General features: G+C 42.0%; 2 protein-coding genes across 7 annotated transcripts in view; one reads left to right on the forward strand and one right to left on the reverse strand.

The window, feature by feature from the left end:
* Nucleotides 1-1,164: 1,164 nt before the first annotated feature.
* LOC117405721 (gamma-aminobutyric acid receptor subunit rho-3-like) lies at nt 1,165-14,609 on the forward strand. The gene is made up of 9 exons (XM_034009041.3): nt 1,165-1,598; nt 4,848-4,960; nt 6,853-6,920; nt 7,255-7,478; nt 7,899-7,981; nt 9,019-9,156; nt 10,059-10,211; nt 12,118-12,311; nt 14,185-14,609. Exons 1-9 carry the CDS (start codon nt 1,471-1,473, stop codon nt 14,482-14,484), a joined length of 1,401 nt encoding a protein of 466 aa, XP_033864932.1. The 5' UTR covers nt 1,165-1,470; the 3' UTR covers nt 14,485-14,609.
* A 485-nt stretch (nt 14,610-15,094) lies between these two features.
* Nucleotides 15,095-22,676, reverse strand: part of LOC117407077 (adhesion G-protein coupled receptor G2-like) — a 32,707-nt gene continuing 25,125 nt past the window's right edge. For all 6 annotated transcript variants that reach the window (XM_059030726.1, XM_059030725.1, XM_059030724.1 and 3 more), the window contains 7 exons: nt 21,610-21,734; nt 21,004-21,275; nt 20,246-20,345; nt 19,328-19,611; nt 18,165-18,266; nt 17,015-17,173; nt 15,095-16,534 (listed from right to left, as the gene is read on the reverse strand). In XM_059030726.1, coding sequence (XP_058886709.1) covers nt 16,347-16,534; nt 17,015-17,173; nt 18,165-18,266; nt 19,328-19,611; nt 20,246-20,345; nt 21,004-21,275; nt 21,610-21,734 — 1,230 coding nt within the window. In that variant the 3' untranslated portion in view covers nt 15,095-16,346. The remainder of the gene's footprint in view (nt 16,535-17,014; nt 17,174-18,164; nt 18,267-19,327; nt 19,612-20,245; nt 20,346-21,003; nt 21,276-21,609; nt 21,735-22,676) is intronic.

The raw sequence follows: 22,676 nt of genomic DNA on the forward strand, positions 1-22,676 counted from the left end.
GGGGCTCCTGAGTGCGCATCCAGTAAAGGCACTCCACGTGGAGTGCAGGATGCGCCTTATAGCCTGGAGATTGTCGTTTCGGGTCCAGGCTATTCCACTGCCGACCGTGGACGGGAGTTCCCAGGGGGGCGGTGCACAATTGGAGTGGGGAGGGCTTAGGTCAGCCAGGTTGTCCTCGGCTTACCGTGCATCGGCGACCCCTGTAGACTGGCCGGGCACCTGCGGGCCTGCCTGCAAGCGGCCCAGAGCTGTGTGGTCCTCCGATGCTGTAACTCTGAAGGTAGCTGCATGGCGGGCCTGCAGAGTGAAAAGAAGTGGACGGCTGATGGCACACGTTTCGGAGTACTCGTGTACTCATCTTCGTCTCTCCCGAGTTAGCCCAGAGGTTGCAGCGGAGAACCAGGCTTTAAAAAAATTATGCATTTCAAATTGGGGAGAAAATGGGGTAAAAAAAAACAGCATCACAAATAGGCGAAGGATTTTAATAAGCAAGTGTAACAGGCAGTGTTGTGTGATACACTGCCGCTACGGATTCTGTCACTGTCTTCAGATACATGCAATGCATGTAAATAAGAAACAATCATGCATCTGGCTGTAAGGGGAAGGCTCTTACTCAATAATAGTGTCTATTCTCTGCAGGAATAATCCTTACAAGAGGAGAACAATAGGTCAAAATGTCATCGACTGATCCAGTATTTCACATGTCACAGGGATTAATGGTCCTCCCCTACCACAACCCCCCAGGCTTACCCGCAGCAACCAGGAGTGGATTTCAAGTAGGGTAAGGGCAATAATAATAGCAAGAATAATTATAGAGCCGTAGCTTGAATGCTCTTTCGTCAATAGAAACCCCATGTGTTTGTAGCATTGCAATTGTTAGGGTCAGCTCGGAACAGTATAAAGGCTAACCCCTACTTACAAAAAGCGGGTTAGATCCTAAAAGTAGGTTCTTTTTATTTATTTATTTTTGGAAGCTATGATTAAAACTGTGATCTTTTTTTTTTTTCTTCTCTGTTTTATTCCTGACGTGGTAGGTTATTGAAAGATGTGGGTGCAGCGGCCCAGGGATAAGAAGATTAAAAAGAATTAACGTCATTCTTCTGTCATTATAGAAATAAATTGAGTTTCGGTTTAATCGGAAAACAAATCATGTTACACAAACAATGAGAGGAATACCCAGCGGGACCGCCACACTCAGCTTCTCATTCTGAACCTCTGGGACGGGGAGTATGATGGAGAAAACCTGCACTGCCAAACCGGGGAATACTGGGCTGAGGAAAATACTGCAAGAATAAAGAGGATTGTTGAAAACTGTGCTGAAAAAAAATGAAGTAAAACTGAGATGGCTAGAGCCTTACTTAGAGCTAGCAGTCCAACGGTTTGTGAATATTTAGTGAAGTTGCCTGTTTCAGATGAGGTGAGAGGAATATCGCCGTGTCACTCGCTGTCCTCTGCCTTGTTGTGAGCACCATGCCACTCGCTTTTAAACTGTTTCTCTTGACCTGGCTTTGGCCAATAGCTCTGCTGAATGGAAGTAACTTCCCAGACAGTAAGAAACAAACTGAGGTGCCTCTGAACGACCACAGGAAACAGGGCAGGTGAGCCAGGCTGTTGTTGCTGTTGCTATTGTTGTTGTGAGAGTAATGAATGTCAAATCTGTTCACTTGTTCCCAGTGAGCAGTTTGGACCTGGGGTTGGGGTTGGGGTTGGGGTTGGGGTTAGGGGGTTAGAGTTAGGGTTGGGGTTAGGGGGTTAGAGTTAAGGTTGGGGTTAGGTTGAGAGTTTGAGACTTCCTTTCCCTTGGTTCCCCATACAGAGGAATGGGCGTCCAGGGAAAGGAATATGCACTGGCCATCTTACTTGTTTTGGATTGGGTTAGGGTTGGGGTTAGGGTTATAATTTGAACCAGAACTGAATCTGAGGTGGTATTTAATTAAATGTTTTAGGTATTCTTTAGCCCCGTCACCTTGTGGGTGCAGGTCAGGCCAGTCTGGGGACCTGCTCAGCTTTGTTGTGTCTCTGTTGATGACCTAGAAATGGTTGATTTGAGATGCACACTAAGTAGGTCACCATTTGCTGAATAGCTGTGTATAAACGATGTCATGGAACTTTTAATTCTAGGACTTGAAAACATCCATTATATATATATATATATATATATATATATATATATATATATATATATATATATATATATATATATATATATATATATATGTATCAGAAAAGGGTTAGGGCCTGGTCACACAAGTGACTTTTGTCTATGGCAACAAGGGGACGACAGCCGTTGCTGGCTTGTCGCTTCGTGTGACCATCCTGCAACACCGACGGGTCTCCCACTTTAGGACGATGTTCTATTTTTCAGACGACATGAGGGCAACATTTTCAATACCAGCCATAATAAAATGGCGACGTGGACGCATGATTTGGAAGTGAAGCCAATAGATCATTTTGCTGAAAAACGATTTTTATGGTATCCAAAACATAAAGATTATTTCAAAAGATGATTGAAAGGAGCTGGATCCATTCTCAACCATCTTTGAAAACCTACGACATCCTCTCTCTGAAGCTCCATCATTAAATTATTATATCACCCCAACTCTTTACGTTTCCTCACCCAGGGCTGAACCCAAAATGTTCTTTTTTCATCTACTCTCCTCCTCTTCCTCGTCTAACATGGCTATTAAAGCATCGGCAGCGACCTTCCTTTGCCGCATGGTTACGTCTTGTGACAGAAACGTGCATTATGATTGGTTTGGTTTGCATTACGCTGTTGCCTGTGTGTTGCCAGCTTGTGGACCGCATGCTTGTCACCCCTTTAGGGTTAGGGTTAGGATAAGGATTAAAGTTATATCATACAGAAGTACACATGTATTTACTAAGTAACTAGTATGTAAATACAAAGTAATTTAAGACACTTACTGTAAAGTGTGACCAATGTTTGTGATATATTAAGAACCTGTGGCTGATGGCTGCCAGGTATGAGTTCTATTGAAAATGTTAAGTTCATAATGACCACCCAATACCTGCTGGAGGTGTCCCCAGAACAGTTGGAAGGTTGGGCTACCTCAAGGAGAATAGGAGACAATCCCAAAGACACACCCTGTTCACTGGAACAGCAGTGGAAACCCAGACCATACCGATGGAGGACTGATACCCAGTGCTAGGATGTGGAGACACAATGGGCAGGAGGGCTCAGATATAATGTACGGCAACACAACAGGGTATTTCCCAAGTGGCTGAGCGTGGCTGTCTGGTCAGGACGTGCGCCATCAAGTGGCCTGGAGGTGTTTAAGCTCTTTGTTTATGGCCATGATGAAACATGTGGAACTTGATATATGTAAACTAAGCGGGTCATTGTATGTAAAAATAATGTGATATCTGTATAATGTGAAATAATGTATAATGTGATATGTTGTAACAATTGTAAGTCGCCCTGGATAAGGGCGTCTGCTAAGAAATAAATAATAATAAATAATAATAATACATAAATACAAGGGCATTTTTCCTAAACGCCGGATTATTGAGGCATTTCTTTACAATGTATTAATGTTTTACGTTTAGCAGTGTGAAGCCTTGATTTTTAAGAGATCACACAAACTGAAGGCTAAAAGAAAAAGCACATGCATAACGAAAACAGCAATGAATGGTCTTTCGAGTTCAGCTTCCGTTGCACGGACTGCTTTGTTCTTAAACCAAACACAAAACAATCCCACAATCCCCCTGTTACCTTTTTGACCCACGGCAAGAATTTCCAAGGTTGGCCAGGTCAGGGGAAAAAAAACAGTTTTTTGCGAGTAGCCATGGGCAGCCAAAGCCTGTAGCTCAAGCAGTGGAAACAAGGCGTAATAAAATGGACATGGACAAAATATTAGAACCACGTCATGTCACTGGGGTGTATTCTGAAGCACTTGACATCAGACCGCCCACTGCCAGCCCTCTATGAAAGTTAATCATACCTGCTTTCTTAACAATATAAAATTACTCAAGTAAATTGTGAACTTTGGCAAAAGTGAACAGACATGAACGCTGCACTTGCTATTTCTGGCACCCCAGATCAAAGTGTAAGAGTGTCCTGGACTCTCTGCTTCAGCTCCCTTCATCGTTTCTTCAAAGATCTGCTATGAAGGAAATGAAGGATTTAGCACAGGGGCGGCCAAAGTCAGCCCTTCCACTCCTGGCCTTTGTTCCAACCCTGTTCTAAATTGTTGAACTCTCCATCCATGCCCTGAAGTAGTAACCTGTAGGGATGTACCTGAGTGGAATTAGTTGGTCTTCATGATAATCAGCTGATTTCCTTGTATTTCATTTTATAAAACATGTTTAGCCTCAACGTGGGGAGTGTACCTGGGTTTGGAAGGATAGAGATATACAGGTTGTGTTGTGTTGTGTGTGTTTGTGTGTGTGTGTGTGTGTGTGTGTGTGTGTGTGTGTGTGTGTTCTGAGGCCAGTTGTACGAGACACCGTGAGTGTAATAGAGACTTAAAAGAAAGTTGACTGCAGGTAATAAATAATGAAGTTTGATCCTGACCTTTGATACTTCTAATCTCTACCAGTGAACAGCAGAGACAGTGATGTAACGGTGAGGGGAGGGACACTAGAAGAGTCAGTGAACAGTGCTGGAGGGGTTGAGTTTGATAATGGGTGGGGCATTCAGGTATTTATATCCAAACTGACCGTCTTTAATATATATCCCAACTGACCACATCATGTTGAATTGTTATTTTTATTCTCCAGATGAACACCTTCCACAGTATTGTTCTTTTTGAACCTCTGTTAAACAGTTTTAGTATTATCGTTGTCCAGTCTGTTATGTTGAACCCCTGTAACTGTATTTGTATTTGCAGCCGGCCAGAGTTTCGGATGAAAAAATCAGACAGCACTAAATCAACGCTGATAAAATCAGAGCAGCTTCTTCGCATCGAGGAGCACGACTTCGCAATGAGGCCCGGATTCGGAAGTAGGGTTTCTCTCCTCCTTTAACTTAGCTCTGCGTTCATGTACATGTTTAGAAACGTGGAAGCTTCATTTCAATAATTAAAGCAGACCCCATTACCAAGGTTGATATAACATTGCTATGTATGTTCTTTCTGTTATAGTTTCTGGAAATCTGAAGATTTAAAAAAAGAAAAGAGTTGTCATTTACATCCAGTGTCTATAATTGTGGTTTGTTACACAGTAAATGTACTTTTGATTGCTCAGTTATTACCGTTCAGCATGCAACGTCATGTGTAAATACCCTTAATAATGTATCATAGCAAAAGAAAAAGCATGGCAAGCCACGGTAAGCATGGTAAATGCATAGTATAACCATGGCAAAAGCATTGGTTATACTGGGGTCAACTTTTAAAAGGGTAAAAACATATATGTTTATTAGATAGTCAACTGAGGCAGTGTTGGTGTGCAATGCATTATAATCTAAAGCAGAGAGGAGAAAGCAGAACTCTGGAGTAAAGAAGCTACGAGTTTTTAATTTTTATTTTCAATGTGAAATTTCCCAGTCGTGATACATTTCGGATGGTCTCTATTTGATCATTGGGATTGTATTGCTGTGAAATACCCCCTTCTGTCCTCTGATGAGGGATTTTAGGACTCCAAAGGCTCCAATCTGAATGAAGTGAGGGGCTATTTTTAATGTTATCACTATATGACCCAGCCACAGAAACTGGCCCCTCCACTTTGGAACCCAAAGTTCCGCCCCTGCCCTTGGATAGCGTTGAGCAGGGTTCATAACACTATTCATTCCATAACAGACCTCTTTTCTCTACGGAACATTCGCTTGCCCCAGTTCTATATGAAAGAAAATCCCTCCTGGACTACTTTTGCCGTAACAGAAAAGGTTCAGTTCAGTTCAGGATGTAAAAGAATTGGAGCATTTTGGGTTATTTGATTAGATTTTTCTTTTTTATGTTTTTTTGTTGTTGTTGTTGCATCACTGACATCTGGCTTAAATGCTTAGCAACTGGACTAAAAGCGAACAAGATTAGATTCCTAAAATCAAGAGGCTTGGCACGAGAGAGGCACACTCACTCTGATCAATTCAATAATTGCATTGTACTGGTGTACTAGAAATTGAGGGTTGTATAAGAAATAAATACTGTAGCTCAAGTGACTCCAGCCCTGCAAGGGCAATATTAAAATATATACATTATCATACAGCAAAACAGAACTTGACGGACAGTGATTCTGTCTTGTATCTTAAATGTTGTTCTTGAAACACTAAGCTCTTTTGCAATCCTATTTCCTCTGCAAGCTTAAACACAGTGTCACCACACTGCACAGCATGTCTGAAAGCACACATTCTAAATGTAGTTCCATTTTGTTCCGTTTTGTTCAGTATTTACAATCCACATCCTGCACTTGGCTGGCTACTGGCTAACAGAACAGCATAGTTTGTAGCATGTATTTTCTGCAGTGTTTTGCCTCGAGAATGCAATATACAATTGCAGTATAATCTCAATCATTAAAAATCCCAATGAACAGGCTCGCCCTCATGGATATGAATAATTCTATGCTGCATAGTGCACATGCTGTAGCAGTACTATGACTGACAATTTGCATTGCAGCAAGCTGTCCCTAGAGGTTTATATAAGAAGTGTGGGCTGTATTGATTGGGACTCCTCTTGGGATTGTTGGGTGAGTAGAGCAGTCCATGGGCCAGTGGCGTTCCTCCTGAGGGTTTAACACTGTAAGTCTGCCAACATACATGACATAGGACTGTATGAGCTGCTGTCATGAGTTCATTATAACCAGCATTGCAGCACTGCACCAGCAGTATTGTGGTGGACCCCCATCATCATCATCATCATCATCATCATCATCATGTGTTTCTGCTGTTTTGTTCTGTTCCAGGCAGTGCTATTCCAGTTGGGATTGATGTCCAGGTGGAGAGTATAGACAGCATTTCAGAAGTCAATATGGTAAGCTACATCAGAGCAATCAGAAAGCTCTATTACTGCACAGTATGTTGTGTAACCCATCAGATACAATCAGATAAGGGCTTTAATCATGCACTAATCCTATGAAGTAGCCTTCCACATTACTAATGGAAAAAGTGTGGATGTATCAGATCAGATGTTACATAACTCGTCAGGAACACCTTTGAGTCCTGAAGTTAACCTAACAAGTTTCCGCTTTATTGTTTTGTTTCACTTAAAGGAACTGAAAAGAGCAAACTGCATCTGGGATTAAAGCCCTTGTCCATCCTGTCCCTGACTTTGTGTTGCTGTTGTCTGACTTCTTGTGCCCCTGCAGGACTTCACGATGACCTTGTACCTCAGACATTACTGGAAGGACGAGCGCCTGTCCTTTCCCAGCACCAGCAATAAGAGCCGGACCTTTGATGGGAGGCTGGTGAAGAAGATCTGGGTTCCTGATGTCTTCTTTGTGCATTCGAAGAGGTCCTTCATCCATGACACCACCATGGAGAACATCATGTTGAGAGTCTATCCGGATGGCAATATTCTGTACAGCGTCAGGTAAGACCTGTCATAATGATCTGCATGTATTTGTATAAGAGAATTTGTATACAGGGTGTATTTGTATATAGGGTGCTTTGCTGCCTGCTGTATTTCCTGATGCAATTGGCAACCAAATTCTTAACCGAATATCGGACTGGAAAAAATTAACAATAGATTCATTAGATTCTGACATTTCTCATCATGAAATAAATACACAAGGAAGAGCTTTAGTCTAGTAACACGCAAGGGAAGCTTGTGCTACTGGGAGACTAACTACATGAGGATCCAAAGAGGGTATCAGGGTAATTCGTCTATCAGTGAATGTTTAATTAAGGCTTGCAAAATCAAATCCTTTGCAATCAATAGTCTCTGCTGAACTCCGTTTGTTTCATCTGATTCCCCTTTGCATTCCCCACTCTTACCGCCTGTCTCCTGCAGGATCACTGTGACAGCTCTGTGCTCCATGGATTTCAGTAGATTCCCTCTGGACAAGCAGAACTGTTCTCTAGAGCTTGAGAGCTGTGAGTATGTCAATATGTACTATTTTCTGTAGACCGTAGTGGTGTAGTTGAGTCGGAACTCACATAATAGGTAACATGACTCACATCTCCTGCAGAACTGTCTGATTCAGTCAGCAGTCCTCTTGATGCAATGAAAAGAGCATTAGGAACTTCTTCTATTACAAACTACTGCTTAAGAAGGCTAAAACTGCTGATGAAGATGACAGCAACAGTGCATCGACTACGACTGTGGACACAAACACAAACGAAGCTCTTCCATGTGGAATCCTGTCAGCTGTGCCAAAACTTGGCTCCGACATCATCGTTCTGCCACTGACACACAGACATGTAAAGACAAGCATTCTGAGAAAGACACTTTGTGGAAATACTTGTAGAAATGGGATAAATACATCACCTATTATATGTGTTAGTAGGCGTTCAGATTTAAAATCCACTACTGCCCCCCAGTATGATTATCCACGAATCTTATCGCTCGCTGATTCAAACAAGCTCTCAATCACATGACCCACCAGCACTCCACGCGTCTGTGTGTTGCCTGTGTATATCCTGGATGAACCACTGGGGATCTGTATGATGACACAGGAGATGTTGTCAAAGACTTAGCATTGAAACACCTGGCTAATTTTATCGAAGCATTTATGTTGTAGTACTACTTGTTTCCACAGTGTTTTTAATGATAAGATGCAACTTATTGAAGGGTTGAACTTAATTGAACCAATTATTTTCTTAATTGGTCAACGCTAAAACAAATTCCAGGTCTTTAGCCATTGATGCTTTAAGATACCCAGAAAACCTACAGGATTGTGGCTCTCCAGGACCATGGTTGGCCACCCCTGATATTTAATTTAGCAAGGAAAAACAGTGCTGCTATAACGACCCTTTCTGTAAAATGTAAGAGTTACTTTTATTTCCAGATTGCGTGCCTCTTAAACTGGGAGATTTCAAAGAGCATTTTCAGCACAACCTATTAAGGGGAGGTGAAGAATCCAGCCCGTTATCTTCACCTAAATATTCACTCTTCCTTTTCACACTTCAAGATGCGTACAATGAAAAGGATCTGATGCTCTACTGGAAGAACGGGAATGATTCTTTGGGGACAGAGGAGATTCTGCTGTCCCAGTTCTTCATTGAACAATTCAATCCTTTCAATGGGCTTGCTTTCTACAGCAGCACTGGTAAGTCTGCAGCATTGCATTCTGAAAAACGTGTTGTTTGCATACAGTCACTTACCAACAAAGACCAAAGACACGTTCAACATCCACCAGTGTGCCAATGTTCTCAACTGTTTTGCTGGGGGTCGCCTTTGTAGACAACTAAACGATTCAGCTATGCAAGTCTTCTTTCGTTTTCATTTTTGTTGAAAGTGGAGAGGTATAGAGGAATGCAGAAAGACTACATGTTTTAAATACCAGCAGTGGAATGCCAAGGTACAAAAACAAGAGGTAAAACTACGTCAAACGTAGACAAAGCTAGAAAAATTTATTTTAATACTATAGTCGATACTATATAAATAAGGGTGTGCCAACTAACGAGTATACATGAGTATCCATAACGTGAATGCTTATTTTTTTCATACTTGTTTATCATGGCACTTTCGGTGGTAAAAACATGCATTAGAACATCAAAGCAATTTAAACCACTGTCAACTAACATTAAAACACTGTTACACAATACGCATTCGGACTTCAAAACTATCAAGATGAAATGATGTGAAAGTATGGTCTGGTGCCCATACAAGCATGAGGCCTCCCAGAACAAGTACAAAAACAAATGCCTCCTCTACACTGAATGCATGAACCTTTCATTACAAGATCATGGGTCAGTGTGTGTGTGTGCCTGTGTCTGTGTGTGTGTGTGTGTGTGTGTGTCAGTGTGTGTGTGTGTGTGCGTGTGTCAGTGTGTGTGCCTGTGTCTCTGTGTGTGTGTGTGTGCGTGTGTGTGTGTGTGTGTGTGCGTGTGTGTGTGTGTGTGTCAGTGTGTGTGTGTGTGCGTGCGTGCATGTGCGTGCGTGTGTGTGTGCTTTAAACACAGAGCAGCTACTACGTTCATTGATCATTTCTCCTTCTTTATGTTACAGGGTGGTACAACCGGCTGTATATAAACTTCATACTCAGGAGGCATATATTCTTCTTTATGCTGCAGACATACTTCCCGACCATGTTAATGGTGATGCTGTCCTGGGTTTCTTTCTGGATTGACAGGAGAGCTGTTCCAGCCAGGGTGTCACTAGGTAACGTTAAAACTCCAGTCCTGGTGCCATTGATACACGGATATGGCTTCTGACCTGTAGCGCCAGTCAGTATGACCCATTTTTGCGTGTTGCCCAGGCTGTTGATTTCCATAGGAGTGGCTCGTTTTTTTTTTAAACACCCAGGATTTGTAAATTGAAAAATGTGTTTAATTTTGGAACTGTTACTAGACCGGAAGTTACATCACATTGCAGAAATGTTGGTTGACTAGGCTAATAGTTTTTCTTGCATAGGCTGTACTGGGATGCCCATGAACCCATCCAGGAGAGTTGCTGAGAAACGTGTTGATTAATGATGGCTGACCATGTGACTTGCCCTTATACATTTGCATTTGCACAGGCATTGTTAGTTTTCTATGCTTTCCCAGTCTTGTATTTACCAAACTGTACAGTGGTCAACCAGGATGTTTGCAGTGCCACTGCCTGCTATATATGCATACAATGTGCTTAGCTTCTTTTAGTAAACTCTTATGTTAGCACTATGAAGTTATGGATGAAATCTCATATATGTGATTCACCATGCTTTACCAGTAGTTTAACAAGCATTCCCAGTGTTTTAACTATATCTTGATATGCTTTGACCTTGAAACACTGCAGTAAAGGCTTTTAAGGGTTACTCACTTATTATTCATCTTGCAAATATGTGTTAGGTGTGTTCAACTAATGCGCCAGTAAAGTAAGTTACAGTAAATTCCATATTAATACTTCATGAGTCACCAGCTATAGTTGCTCCCGGAACTGGCTCAGTGTGTAGCCTCAGTATGAATCTTTCTACACTGACAGCTGTCAACAAAAATAAAAACCAGTGTGCGCACATGTGAGGGCCCTCGTACCTGCGCAACAAGGTTAAAAATAGCTTGGATTAACACTAGAACCGCCGCGGTTATACTCATACCTAAAACCACCGCCGGCAGTCATGATGACGAATACATTTTAAACAACATCAATATTAAAATGAAAGACAAACTATGGGATACAACTCAAAAGCTTTATTCAAACACATCATATCAAACATCTGCACAGTTGAAACACCGTATTTAAATGAACAACTAAACATAAAAGGGTTTATTTTCTAACTAAGCACATATAAAGCATATAAATGAAAAACTATAATAAAATAAACATTTCAAAGAAACTAGTGTGTAAACAGGTATATGTACATACAAAACTGTAAAAACAAAAGTACTTTTTAATTTAAAATGAAACGTTTTCTCTTGCGTGTGTGTCACGCGGTGCAGCACAGAAACCAGGTTGAGCTGCTGCAGCCTGCAGCTTTGCAGTCTTCTGATCGAAATGTTTCTGCTGAAGCGCTGTGGCTAGCCTCAAGATGAAATCTCTCCTACTGATATTTTTCCCGGTGCATTCCTTGTACAAAACAAAAGGATTGATGGCTGCCAGGTCCAGTAGAGATAACAACAGTCTTGTATATAAAATATAAAATAGAATATTCAAAATAAAAACATGTATCGTAAAAGGCAGTCGAAATGACTGCTCTGGCTGTTCTAGGTAGAGGGGATTATAACTTTTTTTTATTTTTGCGATCCTGCCTTTCAAACGCCATCAGGGTATTTAATACATGTATTTAGGAAAAGTCAAGAACGGACAACCGTGGTATCTTTCACACACGCAGAGTAATTTAAATTTTAAAAGTGAAAACTGTCAAAATGACTGCCGTGGCGGTTCTAGTGTTAAAGTCAAAAGCAATCCAAAACATCTATAGGAGGATCTGATACTGCTGCAAAATCGTGGCAGTTCTCATGTTCACCAAGTAGAGTGTGACAGACAAACAGACAGGATGGATGGACACCATCTGCGCACGAGTCCCCGTTTTTAGACCCTGAATAACACCAACAGCACCACAAAAGCCTTTCTCCGTTGTCTGCTTCAGGAATAACCACGGTTCTGACGATGACCACTATAATCACAGGCGTGTCAGCCTCCATGCCGCAGGTCTCCTATGTGAAGGCTGTGGATATCTACCTGTGGACCAGCTTCCTCTTCGTCTTCCTCTCCGTCATCGAGTACGCAGCCGTCAACTACCTGACCACCATCGAGGAGATGAAGAAGCTGAAAAGCAAGAAGGTTATTGGTTCTCTTTTTGCTTTTTTTTTTTTTTTTTAACTCGAGTAAACCGCCCGTGATTGCTTTATTTAGTTAAAACAATGTGGCCTGTTTCAGTGGTCTAAACTAGTTATCCCCATAATATAACTCGAGGGCCACATGCACCCCTCTTGGGTACCCAAGACGTTTCCCATCTGCTATCCTCCAGGTACTAGCTGACGAAGCATTCTGATCTACAAGACTGGGGTTACCTGCCATACGACTTCATGTACACTAGGACAGTTTGGGACCTCACACCGCAGTGCATTCTGGTAAATGTAGTCCTGCTGTGAAAGGTACCTGAGACAGGTAAAACGTACCAGAATGAACTGTCCTAGTGTACATGGAGTCATATGGTAACTCTATATAATACTGCCAAAGGAGTGGTCAGAGAGGCAAGATTCAGTAACAGATGGCCAATTATTTTAGTGTGACTTATGTGGCCCTCCACACATTTTTAATGAGGACCACCAGTCTAATCAGTGCTGTTGTTCTGAAATACAATAATCTGGTCCCGCTGTTGCTTCTCCCCCCAGCCTTAGAGCTTTATTATAGACCTGCTTATTACAATACAAACAGTGGAGTGGGGCTGGAACAGGAGCTATAGGAGAGAGAGGGTAAGGGTAAGGTTTGTATGCTGTTGAGAGCTGTGCGCCTCAAAGTTTGTGGTCACTGGCACAATACTGTAGGCATTACTAATACGATAATACGCCAATAAGATTGACCGAACAGAGACAGAAGGCGATTCTTAATGATTGCTACTGTGTTTCTGTACTCCATCACTGCTGCAGTATTCCATCTGAAGTCTGTGGGTGTCTCAGTCGCAACACTCCAGTCTTGAGGGCACAGGTTTGCAGACAGGACCCCTGTTACAGTTCACAGTGAAGTTCATTGGAGAGTCATATTAGTTTTTTGTTTCCGTTTGAACAAATCTGAAATCAAGTGTTTCACTTTAGCAAAGCATTCTCATGCATTGGTAACATTGTTTGCTGTTGAACAAATCTGAAATCAAGTGTTTGACTTTAACAAAGCAAACTCATGCATTGATAACATTGTTTGCTGTTGTAGTCAGCAGGTGTGAATGTGATTCATAATATCCAGGGGAAAGATCCAGTGTGGCTCTGTAGCTCCCTCTGCTGGTCAGAGGATGTCACTGAGATTTTAATGAATTACTGTTGCAATAAATGAAAAGCCTTGAAAACATCACAGCTTGATTGTTCTCAGGGGCTGGAATGAGACAGCTGCTGTGTTGCTGCTGCCCTCTGCAGTGTGAAGACAGGAGAGGTGCCTCTTCTGAAGCATTGCTATTGGGGCTCGGATAGTGTGGGTGCAAAATAAAATGTTGAGGACTCAGACGTGTCTCGTGTTGTGACCTGTATTGCAATCTGAGCATGACACCAGGGTTCCTGCACCCCCAGACCCCTGCCTGCTCTTCTTTGAAGAGATTACCATGGAATCTTTATTGCTCATGCTATACTCAACTGGGTGCTGGATTCATGTCTGACCCAATGAAATCATGATTATTTGTCAATGGCTGCAAATCCCGCAACTCCTCTTCAATCAGAAGCTGGAAGTGATGTCCCTGTGCATCACAAGTGCCAGCTATCATTCAGCTACCATACCTCTTAAAAGCCAGTGTGTGCTTTGAATTTACCCCCTTACCTCTTCCAGCACCCAAAGGCGAGTGCCTAATCCGAGCAAGTCAAAATTCAGTGTTTATGTCAACTGTGATTATTCTTTCATGAAAAGGAGGTTTTAAATGGCAAGAGAGTTGTCCTGACTGAATGCTGCATGACACATCCTAAACTGCCGTTCACATTTCTCAGACAGTCCTTGACCTCTTTGTATCTTCCAGATTCCAGTGACCTACGATACCACGCAAGCCATGGCGTTTGACGGGTGTTTCCACGACAACGACATTGACCTGACGGCCTTCTCTTCCATCCCTATGAACCCCGAGGGGCGCCCCCCTCCGCGGAGGAACACTGCAGTCAACCTCCCGAGCGAGGGCCATCGCCTGCGCAGAACGAGATCACTGAAGCGCAGCGTCGAATACATCATCAACAACAGCCACATCATCGATTCCTATTCCAGGATTCTCTTTCCGTTTGCTTACGTTCTCTTCAACATCATCTACTGGAGTCTGTATTCATAGCTGTCACTGCTAGCCAGCATTACTCTTCATAAACTCAAGACTGGATTATAGTACGAAAACGCTTTCTACAAATTCCACTTGCAGATGTTAATATGTATCCAATTCCAAATAAATGTATAATTGTAAATCCATCCGAAGTGGCGGCTGATTTCTGTTTCTGCACCAGCTGTGTACACCAAAGCAAGAACATACTGTGCTTACAGTGCCCCCTCGTTATAAGGCAATCCTATATACAGGGTTACCATATGACTCCATGTGCACTAGGACCGTTTGGGACAGTTCATGCTTTTCAACTCAAATCGCAATGCATTCTGTATTACCTGTCTCAGGTATCATTCACATCAGGACTACACCTACCAGAATGCATTGGGGTATGAGTTGAAAGAGTAAGTAGCTTTCAATGTCACTTCAATTGCTTATTTTTTATTGTTTTTTGTCACCTCCTAAATCATGGTATTTATTTCCCCAAGGGAGAGCAATGTAAATGTAAAGAGCAATGTAAAAACAAATCTATTTAAATGAATTTAGAAGTTACGTACTCTTTAAAATGAATAGTCTGACTGTAACTACAGTATCTGACATATGTGAGAAAAAACAACACAAGTACAGATTCAGATTTGTTGAATGCAATTTATCACATTACAGTACAAACTACTATTTTACAAGTTCATAAATACAAAGTAAGAGATTATTATGGATGCCTACCATCACAATAGACAGTATGTACCATTTACCAGAATATATAAATGTACAGTACAATGCTATTTTTATTGCAATATATATATTTGGAAGAAAACATGACATTAAAAATTCAAGTACAAACTGCACAAAAGAGCTAGAACTCTATACCTGTGTTCCAGAACATCTAAAGAACACGCCACAGATTTCAAGTTCTATTTGTGTTCCATACTGTCGCATTGGTCTGTTCAATTGCTATAAACAAGGGGAGAGTAGGGTGCATTGGAACAGGTTTGCTCTAAACATACTCCTTACTATTATACTGTACTAACGACCATATTTACAAAGAGTTTACTCCAGTCTTTAGTTAACTCCTATTTTATTAAAGGAAAAAAACACCTAATGAAAGGGTTAAGCACACGCTCTTTGTTTAAAGGTATTCCCTTCTTTAAACCCTGTTTTAAAGAAAAGAAACGAGCACAATTGGTACTTGGTTGGTCGTGTACTGTGCGTAAGTGAGGCGACACTTATGGCACAATGAGATGTACTGGAATGTTCTGAAATCTGGGGTTTTGATTGGCTGAGAGGGGCTTTGATCTAAACAGTGTTGGACCTAAATCTGTAGAATCTTCAGATCTCTTCAAATCTAATACTCAAATCTATCCACTGGGACAGGCAGGAACCCATAAAACGGCCAGCTTGTCAGAATGCAAACGATTCTGGGGAAAAGTCATGCACAGCTCACATCAGAAGCATCCTAGTACAGCCTGTTTGAACACAAGGCAAGCTGTGGGGAATATCTAAGGCTGTGTTTCCACTGCCGGGAACCCAGTTCTGAACACCATTCTCAATGAGCACTGTGCTGTTCCAATGATTGCCCTGCCCTCCCTCTGCAAGCAGGCTCACTGAAGTTTTGACAAAAGCTTAGGAAGGCTTAATTATCATATCAGCTTGTTCATGAGACAGAATCACATTCTAAGGAAACGGTTTGTGCAAGTGTTGCAAATATTCCACTTTGTATTCATTTTACTCCTATAAAACTTAAACCATTACATTTATAAACATATGGCATGTACCACAAACAAACAAACAAACATACAAACAAACAAACCCACTTAGAAATACAACATCTTTTGTCGACCGAATGGTTGAAATGTAACGTCATGTCGTTTTAACGTTTAACGTCACTGCACTTCGCTGGACGTCATGTCTCCCCGTTTCTTCAAAGTCTTCCTCAGGGAAAGGCTGTCTGTTTCGTAATCATTTTCCTCCTTCAATGACAGCTTATATCTGTCGTGGGAGATCTCATTGAGCATGACATCTCCATTTGGTGTATTGAGCGACACCCTCTCCCTCTCCCTGTAGTGGTTACCTGAGGCACAAGCGTCAAGACAGACCAGAAACTTTACAGAAATGCATGAACACCAGTACTGAGTCTTTTATGAGGAATTAACCCAATGAGATTCGCTCAATACAGCCATTAATCAGTTTAATACTAATACATTATTAAACATAGAGAACAGTTCTGGTTACACTTCCATTCCATTTGCTTTGAATCTAGCAAGACAATTCTGCTTCCCACCAGCACTGGACATTGTGGTCTTTGCAGGTTCAGCCACTATTTACATGGACCCCCTAAAACTCATTCTCTCAGTAACCTTGTGTCCAGTTTATACCCCTACATTCTCCTTTATCTAATCCTGCATTGAGCTCTGGCAGCTTTATATATCTGCAAATTAAAAACACACACGGTTATGGGAGTTGAAATCTTACACAAGGCTATTTCATTAAACAGCTACACGTCGCCGTGCAGCCGCTGGCTAGCAGTGCAATATCTTCATAGGCTGGTTACCATTTCCAGTGACAGGAGCGGCGTGCTCGTTGCTGACGAGGAAGGTCTTGGAGCCGCTGGAGGTTATGTTGGAGTGCAGGGAGCTGGAGGAGCCAGAGCAGAAAGATGTGACCGGCATCACTGATCGCTTCTTCGTGTTGGTGGCTGTCCTGCTCCAGTCTGGCAAAAAAAAAAAAAAAAAATCAAACCATCAAAAGTGCAGGCAAATACAGAGAGGTGCTCATAATCACGAAAGAACAGCACAGCATGTGAAAGGTTAAACACGTATGATAAAAAGTTTGGTGAAGACTGATCTGTGCAAGATCAAGGCAGTTATTGTGTTCATCATGTAGGGTGTGACAGACATGATCGCATGATGATTTATTGAAGTTAAAAAGAAGCTGTATTTACAGATTCACCTGCTGTCTTCTAAGGCACGACGACGTGGGCTTGTGTCTGTGGAGCACATCTCTCACATGTGCATGCTCCGTGTGTCTGTGGAGCACATCTCTCACATGTGCATGCTCCGTGTGTCTGTGGAGCACATCTCTCATATGTGCATGCTCCGTGTGTCTGTGGAGCACATCTCTCACATGTGCATGCTCCGTGTGTCTGTGGAGCACATCTCTCATATGTGCATGCTCCGTGTGTCTGTGGAGCACATCTCTCATATGTGCATGCTCCGTGTGTCTGTGGAGCACATCTCTCACATGTGCATGCTCCGTGTGTCTGAGGAGCACATCTCTCACATGTGCATGCTCCGTGTGTCTGTGGAGCACATCTCTCACATGTGCATGCTCCGTGTGTCTGTGGAGCACATCTCTCACATGTGCATGCTCCGTGTGTCTGTGGAGCTGCACCCCTGACTGTCCTGTTTCACTGCAGGCGCTCTGAAGCAATAACAACTGAAGGGGACAGCCAGTTGGCCATTTGTTTAAATGAGATCCTCAACAGAATCTAAGACCATATACGAAGAACGAAGAGCACGTTTTTAAGGCAATTCTTTCAGTCAGTGTGAATCAACCACAGCGTACCTGCACATGGCAAGGAAAATAAAACAACGACGAGCAGCAGCCAGTCATCTCTGATAAGGAGTGAATATTGGAATACATTGTAATAATGCTGTTCAGTAGCTGGTTCCTGTTGTGTTGTTGCAGTGGTCGATTCCTACCTGAGTTTTCAGCCAGTCGGAGTTTTCCACAGCACAGATACATCCTCCACTGTTTCCGGACATTCTCCTTGGCCGCGCAGTGGAACACGAAGATAAAAAACCCTGCAAGAGCAAGAGCAATGAAAATAAAAACCAGCAGCTTCCAGCGTCATTTGGATGACTTTATTTGAAAAGTATCCCTTTCGACTGGATCATGTTTGCAATCCTTCTACGTGGTGCTTGGCTCTGCTGCTCCAGGGCTGAGTTTTTTTTTAAATGTCTCTGAATCTACCTTTACCTGGCTTGTCTGGAGAATCCTAAGTGCCAGCACTGAACTGCCTTCCTCATTCCCATCAATATAAGAGTATATATACAAGTCACATAACCCTAACCCTGACCATAACCCTGACCATAACCCTCATTCCCTTCAATACATACAAAGAGAACCAGTGGCAGAGTTGACAAGTCACATTGTCATTAATTTGAATGGAGTGGAGTGGGAAAGGCTGTTCAGTGCCGGTATTTAGGATCGATCGATTGATCGATAATAACTAAATCGATCGATTGATCGATAATAACTAAATACTGAAGAATCCACACCTCTCAGAACCACTCAGAACGACTGCAAACATCGTAAAATAGGGACGGAAACGAGAAAAAGCAATGAAAATGACATCTGAAGCAAAGAACAATGAAAAATGTTTAATATAAACGCTCCTACATTTAAACAATCACATACCGGCCCCTCAACTACTTTATTGTTCCATAAATATAAATCTGTATAAACAAATTCAAAAAGTATGCATTGTGTATTGTGCATCCAATTCTCCATTTTGCACATTACATACAAACAAACTGAAGACTGGTGCATGTAGAACAACGGGTCAAAACAAGCACAAATGAAACTCTAATATCAAACATTAAATTACAATTACAAATACTGCCAATTCAAATATAAAATGTCTATTTTCCATAAGCTTGGAAAAAACAGTAATGCACACAAACACACACATGCACACGCACACACACGCACACGCACACACGCACACGCACACGCACACGCGCACACACACACACTCGCGCCTACCTCTGACCTTCTCTGGCGGTCAGTCTGTGTATCTTACAAACTACAGACCGTACAGTAAATAATGGAGTGGAGTTACTACACTACAGGAGCTCATTACCTTGCAAGGTGTTGAAGATAGCAAACAGGTACATGAAGGCCAGCTGCACGTCTCCCCAGGCGAAGAAAGCAAAGCCCCAGGTGATGCCCAGCAGGAAGGTGAGGCCGGCCACACTCTTGATGTCCCGGAAGCTGCTGCCCCGCTGGCTGGTGTGGTGCTTCTGGTTCTTGATGCGGCACAGCTGCACCAGCACCACAATAAACATGCCCATGTTCAGCAGGAAGATCACGCTGAAATACCCCACGACTGAAACGTAAAAGGCAATGTTGCTTTTGATCCAGCAGCTGCAAAGGGAATTGAGAAACCGGCGTGAGGTCTATTCATTCAGAAACACTTCATCGCTGCTGTGTATTGAGAAACAGCAGCATTAACAGACAGTCGGGAATACATTGTAATTAAATTAATTCATTTGATGTCTGCAAATGAGTGCACGCAATACCAATGGCCATGTTGGTACGTTATCATTTATTGATTTTAATATTCAAAAGTTAAATCGCTAGACACAACAAATATGGCACCTAGTTTTAAACAGAAATCAGATACTGATCAGCTACCTAATTCTCTGGGAGAAAGCCCGGTTACGGAGATGGGAGTCTTCAGGAGAGGATTCAGGTTGCTTGTCTCACTCTCAAGTGCCTGTCTTACACATCCTACCTAACTGTGTGTGTGTGAAGCTGAACTTTGTGAACTCCGCTTCCACTCTGTTTATCTGTTGGCGTGAGTGAGGATGTTGTTCCAGATGCAGAACAGTATGCCAGGTCACAATGTACCCGGTTTATCAATGCCTTGGTAATGTTCAGGTAAATGGGTTGCAGTGGAGGGTAGAGATTCGATGTGGCATTTCAAATAGTGTGGGAAAACAGATATGAAATAATCGTGCGATAACAAAAAGGGGTTAAAACAATAAGATCCACTCACAATTCATCCAGTGAGTTATCCGGATATTTCCCATAGGAACTGAGCCCGTAGTTTTCTCTGCTTATAGCTATTACTATAGCAACCACAACAGCAGGGACTCCTACAGCAGATAACAAACAGAAGGATGGTTTTCATTGGCTGCTTCAAAGCTTCGGAATGCATAAAGAAACTCTGTGGGGTTTCAGAAGTTGCCCTGCCAAAGCTTTGAAAAAAGATCTATACATTATAAAATAGAAACTGAACATGGTGCAATTGTGCAGTCAGTGACAGAAGGGGATAAAGACAAATAGATATCATGTTTCATGAATAGATATCCTGTCGTGACAAGAGGTGTGCATTGTGATGCATTACCAAAATACTGCACGGCTGCTTGCAGTTCAACCAATGCTTCCTGAATGATGAACCCATGTGATTTACAGTTGGTATGGAGACAAGCCCCCCATCACCTAATAGTGCATCCCTAATGATCATTTGATTTGATCCCTTTAATCATACAAAGCAGCCGCTCTGTACCCTAGAATGTATCACTTTCATGCAGGGGTGTCCAGTCACGGTCCTGGAGGGCCATTCCACTCCAGGTTTAACAAGTGATATAAGTAACTACTTCAGGGTCTGGATGGAGGTTTCATTGGGTCAATTAAACAATTTAGAACAGGGTTGGAAAAAAGACCAGGAGTGGAAGGGCCAGCTTTGGGACACCCCTGCTTTCCATTGCTGAAGGCCCTCCACCGTTACGCACGAACGTCAATCCCACATACCCCAGCCGACGATGCAGAATTTCAGCATGTACTTGCGCACGTAGGTGTTGAAGACTTTGACCAGCGCCAGGTACATGTGGAACGCCTCGAGCCCCATCCAGGTGAAGGAGGCCAGCAGGAAGTAATGGAGGAACACAGCGACGGCCACACACAGCCCCGGCACATCCTTGTACAGCGCGATCCACGAGTCGATGAGGAACACCAGGTTGAGGAAGAGCAGCGCGGTGCACAGCTGAATCAGGATTTTGGACGGGTAGTCTTTCCGGATTTTCCTGGAAATAGAAGCCAGGTGTAAGAAAATCAAGAGTGATGTTCTTAAACTTTGAGAAATGACATCTTCTTATGATGAAGACACCCTGCAAACAAAATGTATAAATATTTATAACATTCAACATAGCATTATTAATACTTATATCACAATTCTAATTCCTGTTTGAGAAATCAACCACACAGATGTCATGCAATGAACACATGGCACAATTCTAAAGTAAAAAAATGAAAACACAAGTGCAAAAAATTACCTTTAAAGTGGCAAAAAAAAAGCATTTTTATGAATTGTGTTTTATGGATGTATTTTTTTTAACCAGAATATGCAGCTATACTTACTCAAATGAAAGGTAGGTCACGAGAGTCACAGAGAGGAAAATCGCTGAAATGCCGCAGCCAATGTATGTGATGAAAGTAAGGATTCTGAGTTGTTCCGGATCCGTTTGGTTACTTCTTGACAAATCCTAAAAATGGAAATGCAAAACTTCAGTCTGCAAAGCCCAAGATTTCTAACCACAAAACACACAGTGAATTCAGTTTAGTAAAGGAATTACAGTAACCTGAACCAAGGCCTCCCCTCCTCTAACCAGGCAATACAATACAATACAATACAATACAATACAATACAATACAATACAATTCAATACAATACACTACATATTAGTACACTACACTACAACACCACACAATACAAGAGAACCCTTATAAAAGTTTACCATGGTAATTTTGCATGGTAATATTGCAGTCCTCTTATGCTTTCCCCATGGTTATACATTTACCATAGTCTATCAAGGTTTGCCATGTTTTTAATATGCTTTACCATACCTCTCTGGGCTTTACAATGCTTAGCTATGCTTTGCCATGCTTTCACTGTGCTTTATTATACTTGCCATGATTTTACTGTGGGAAACGTTTATAAGGGTACTAAAGAGTCTATATTTGAAATGCAAGCATTAAACATGGTGGTGCCAAGGTGTTGCAGTTCAGACAAAGATCCGTCCCTGTGTGTGTTCTAATGGAAGTGAGGGCTTTGTTATGTATCAAGCACACCAGGGGTCCTCCACGGTGAATCAAGGGCAAAGGCAGAGTGAAATCTGAGGGGATGATTAACAGCAAGCGACCGATAATAATAACTCAACTGCTCCTATCTGCTAGTTTTTAATCAATTTATTGCTTTAAAATAGGGCAAAAAAATTGGCATTGTTAATCGTATATCCATAGCTGTGAACAGCTTGGGCATATTTTCCATTAAGTGTCTCTAATTACTGTGTATTTCCATGGTAGTTACTTAGTAAATACATGTGTACTTACACATAATTACAATGTTTACTAAATAACTACTATGTAAATACACAGTCATTAGAGACACAATGTAAAGTGTTACCCACTTTTGGAGTTCTTAAATT

Source organism: Acipenser ruthenus, chromosome 9, assembly GCF_902713425.1.
Source record: "Acipenser ruthenus chromosome 9, fAciRut3.2 maternal haplotype, whole genome shotgun sequence".
Lineage (NCBI taxonomy): Eukaryota > Metazoa > Chordata > Actinopteri > Acipenseriformes > Acipenseridae > Acipenser > Acipenser ruthenus.

What these genes read in the sequence shown, in the direction of transcription:
- LOC117405721 (XM_034009041.3), top strand. Translation starts at nt 1,471, where the DNA reads ATGCCACTCGCTTTTAAACTGTTTCTCTTGACCTGGCTTTGGCCAATA. An exon ending in GACCACAGGAAACAGGGCAG is followed by an intron (nt 1,599 to 4,847) that starts GTGAGCCAGGCT and finishes TTGTATTTGCAG; the next exon opens with CCGGCCAGAGTTTCGGATGA. An exon ending in GCATTTCAGAAGTCAATATG is followed by an intron (nt 6,921 to 7,254) that starts GTAAGCTACATC and finishes GTGCCCCTGCAG; the next exon opens with GACTTCACGATGACCTTGTA.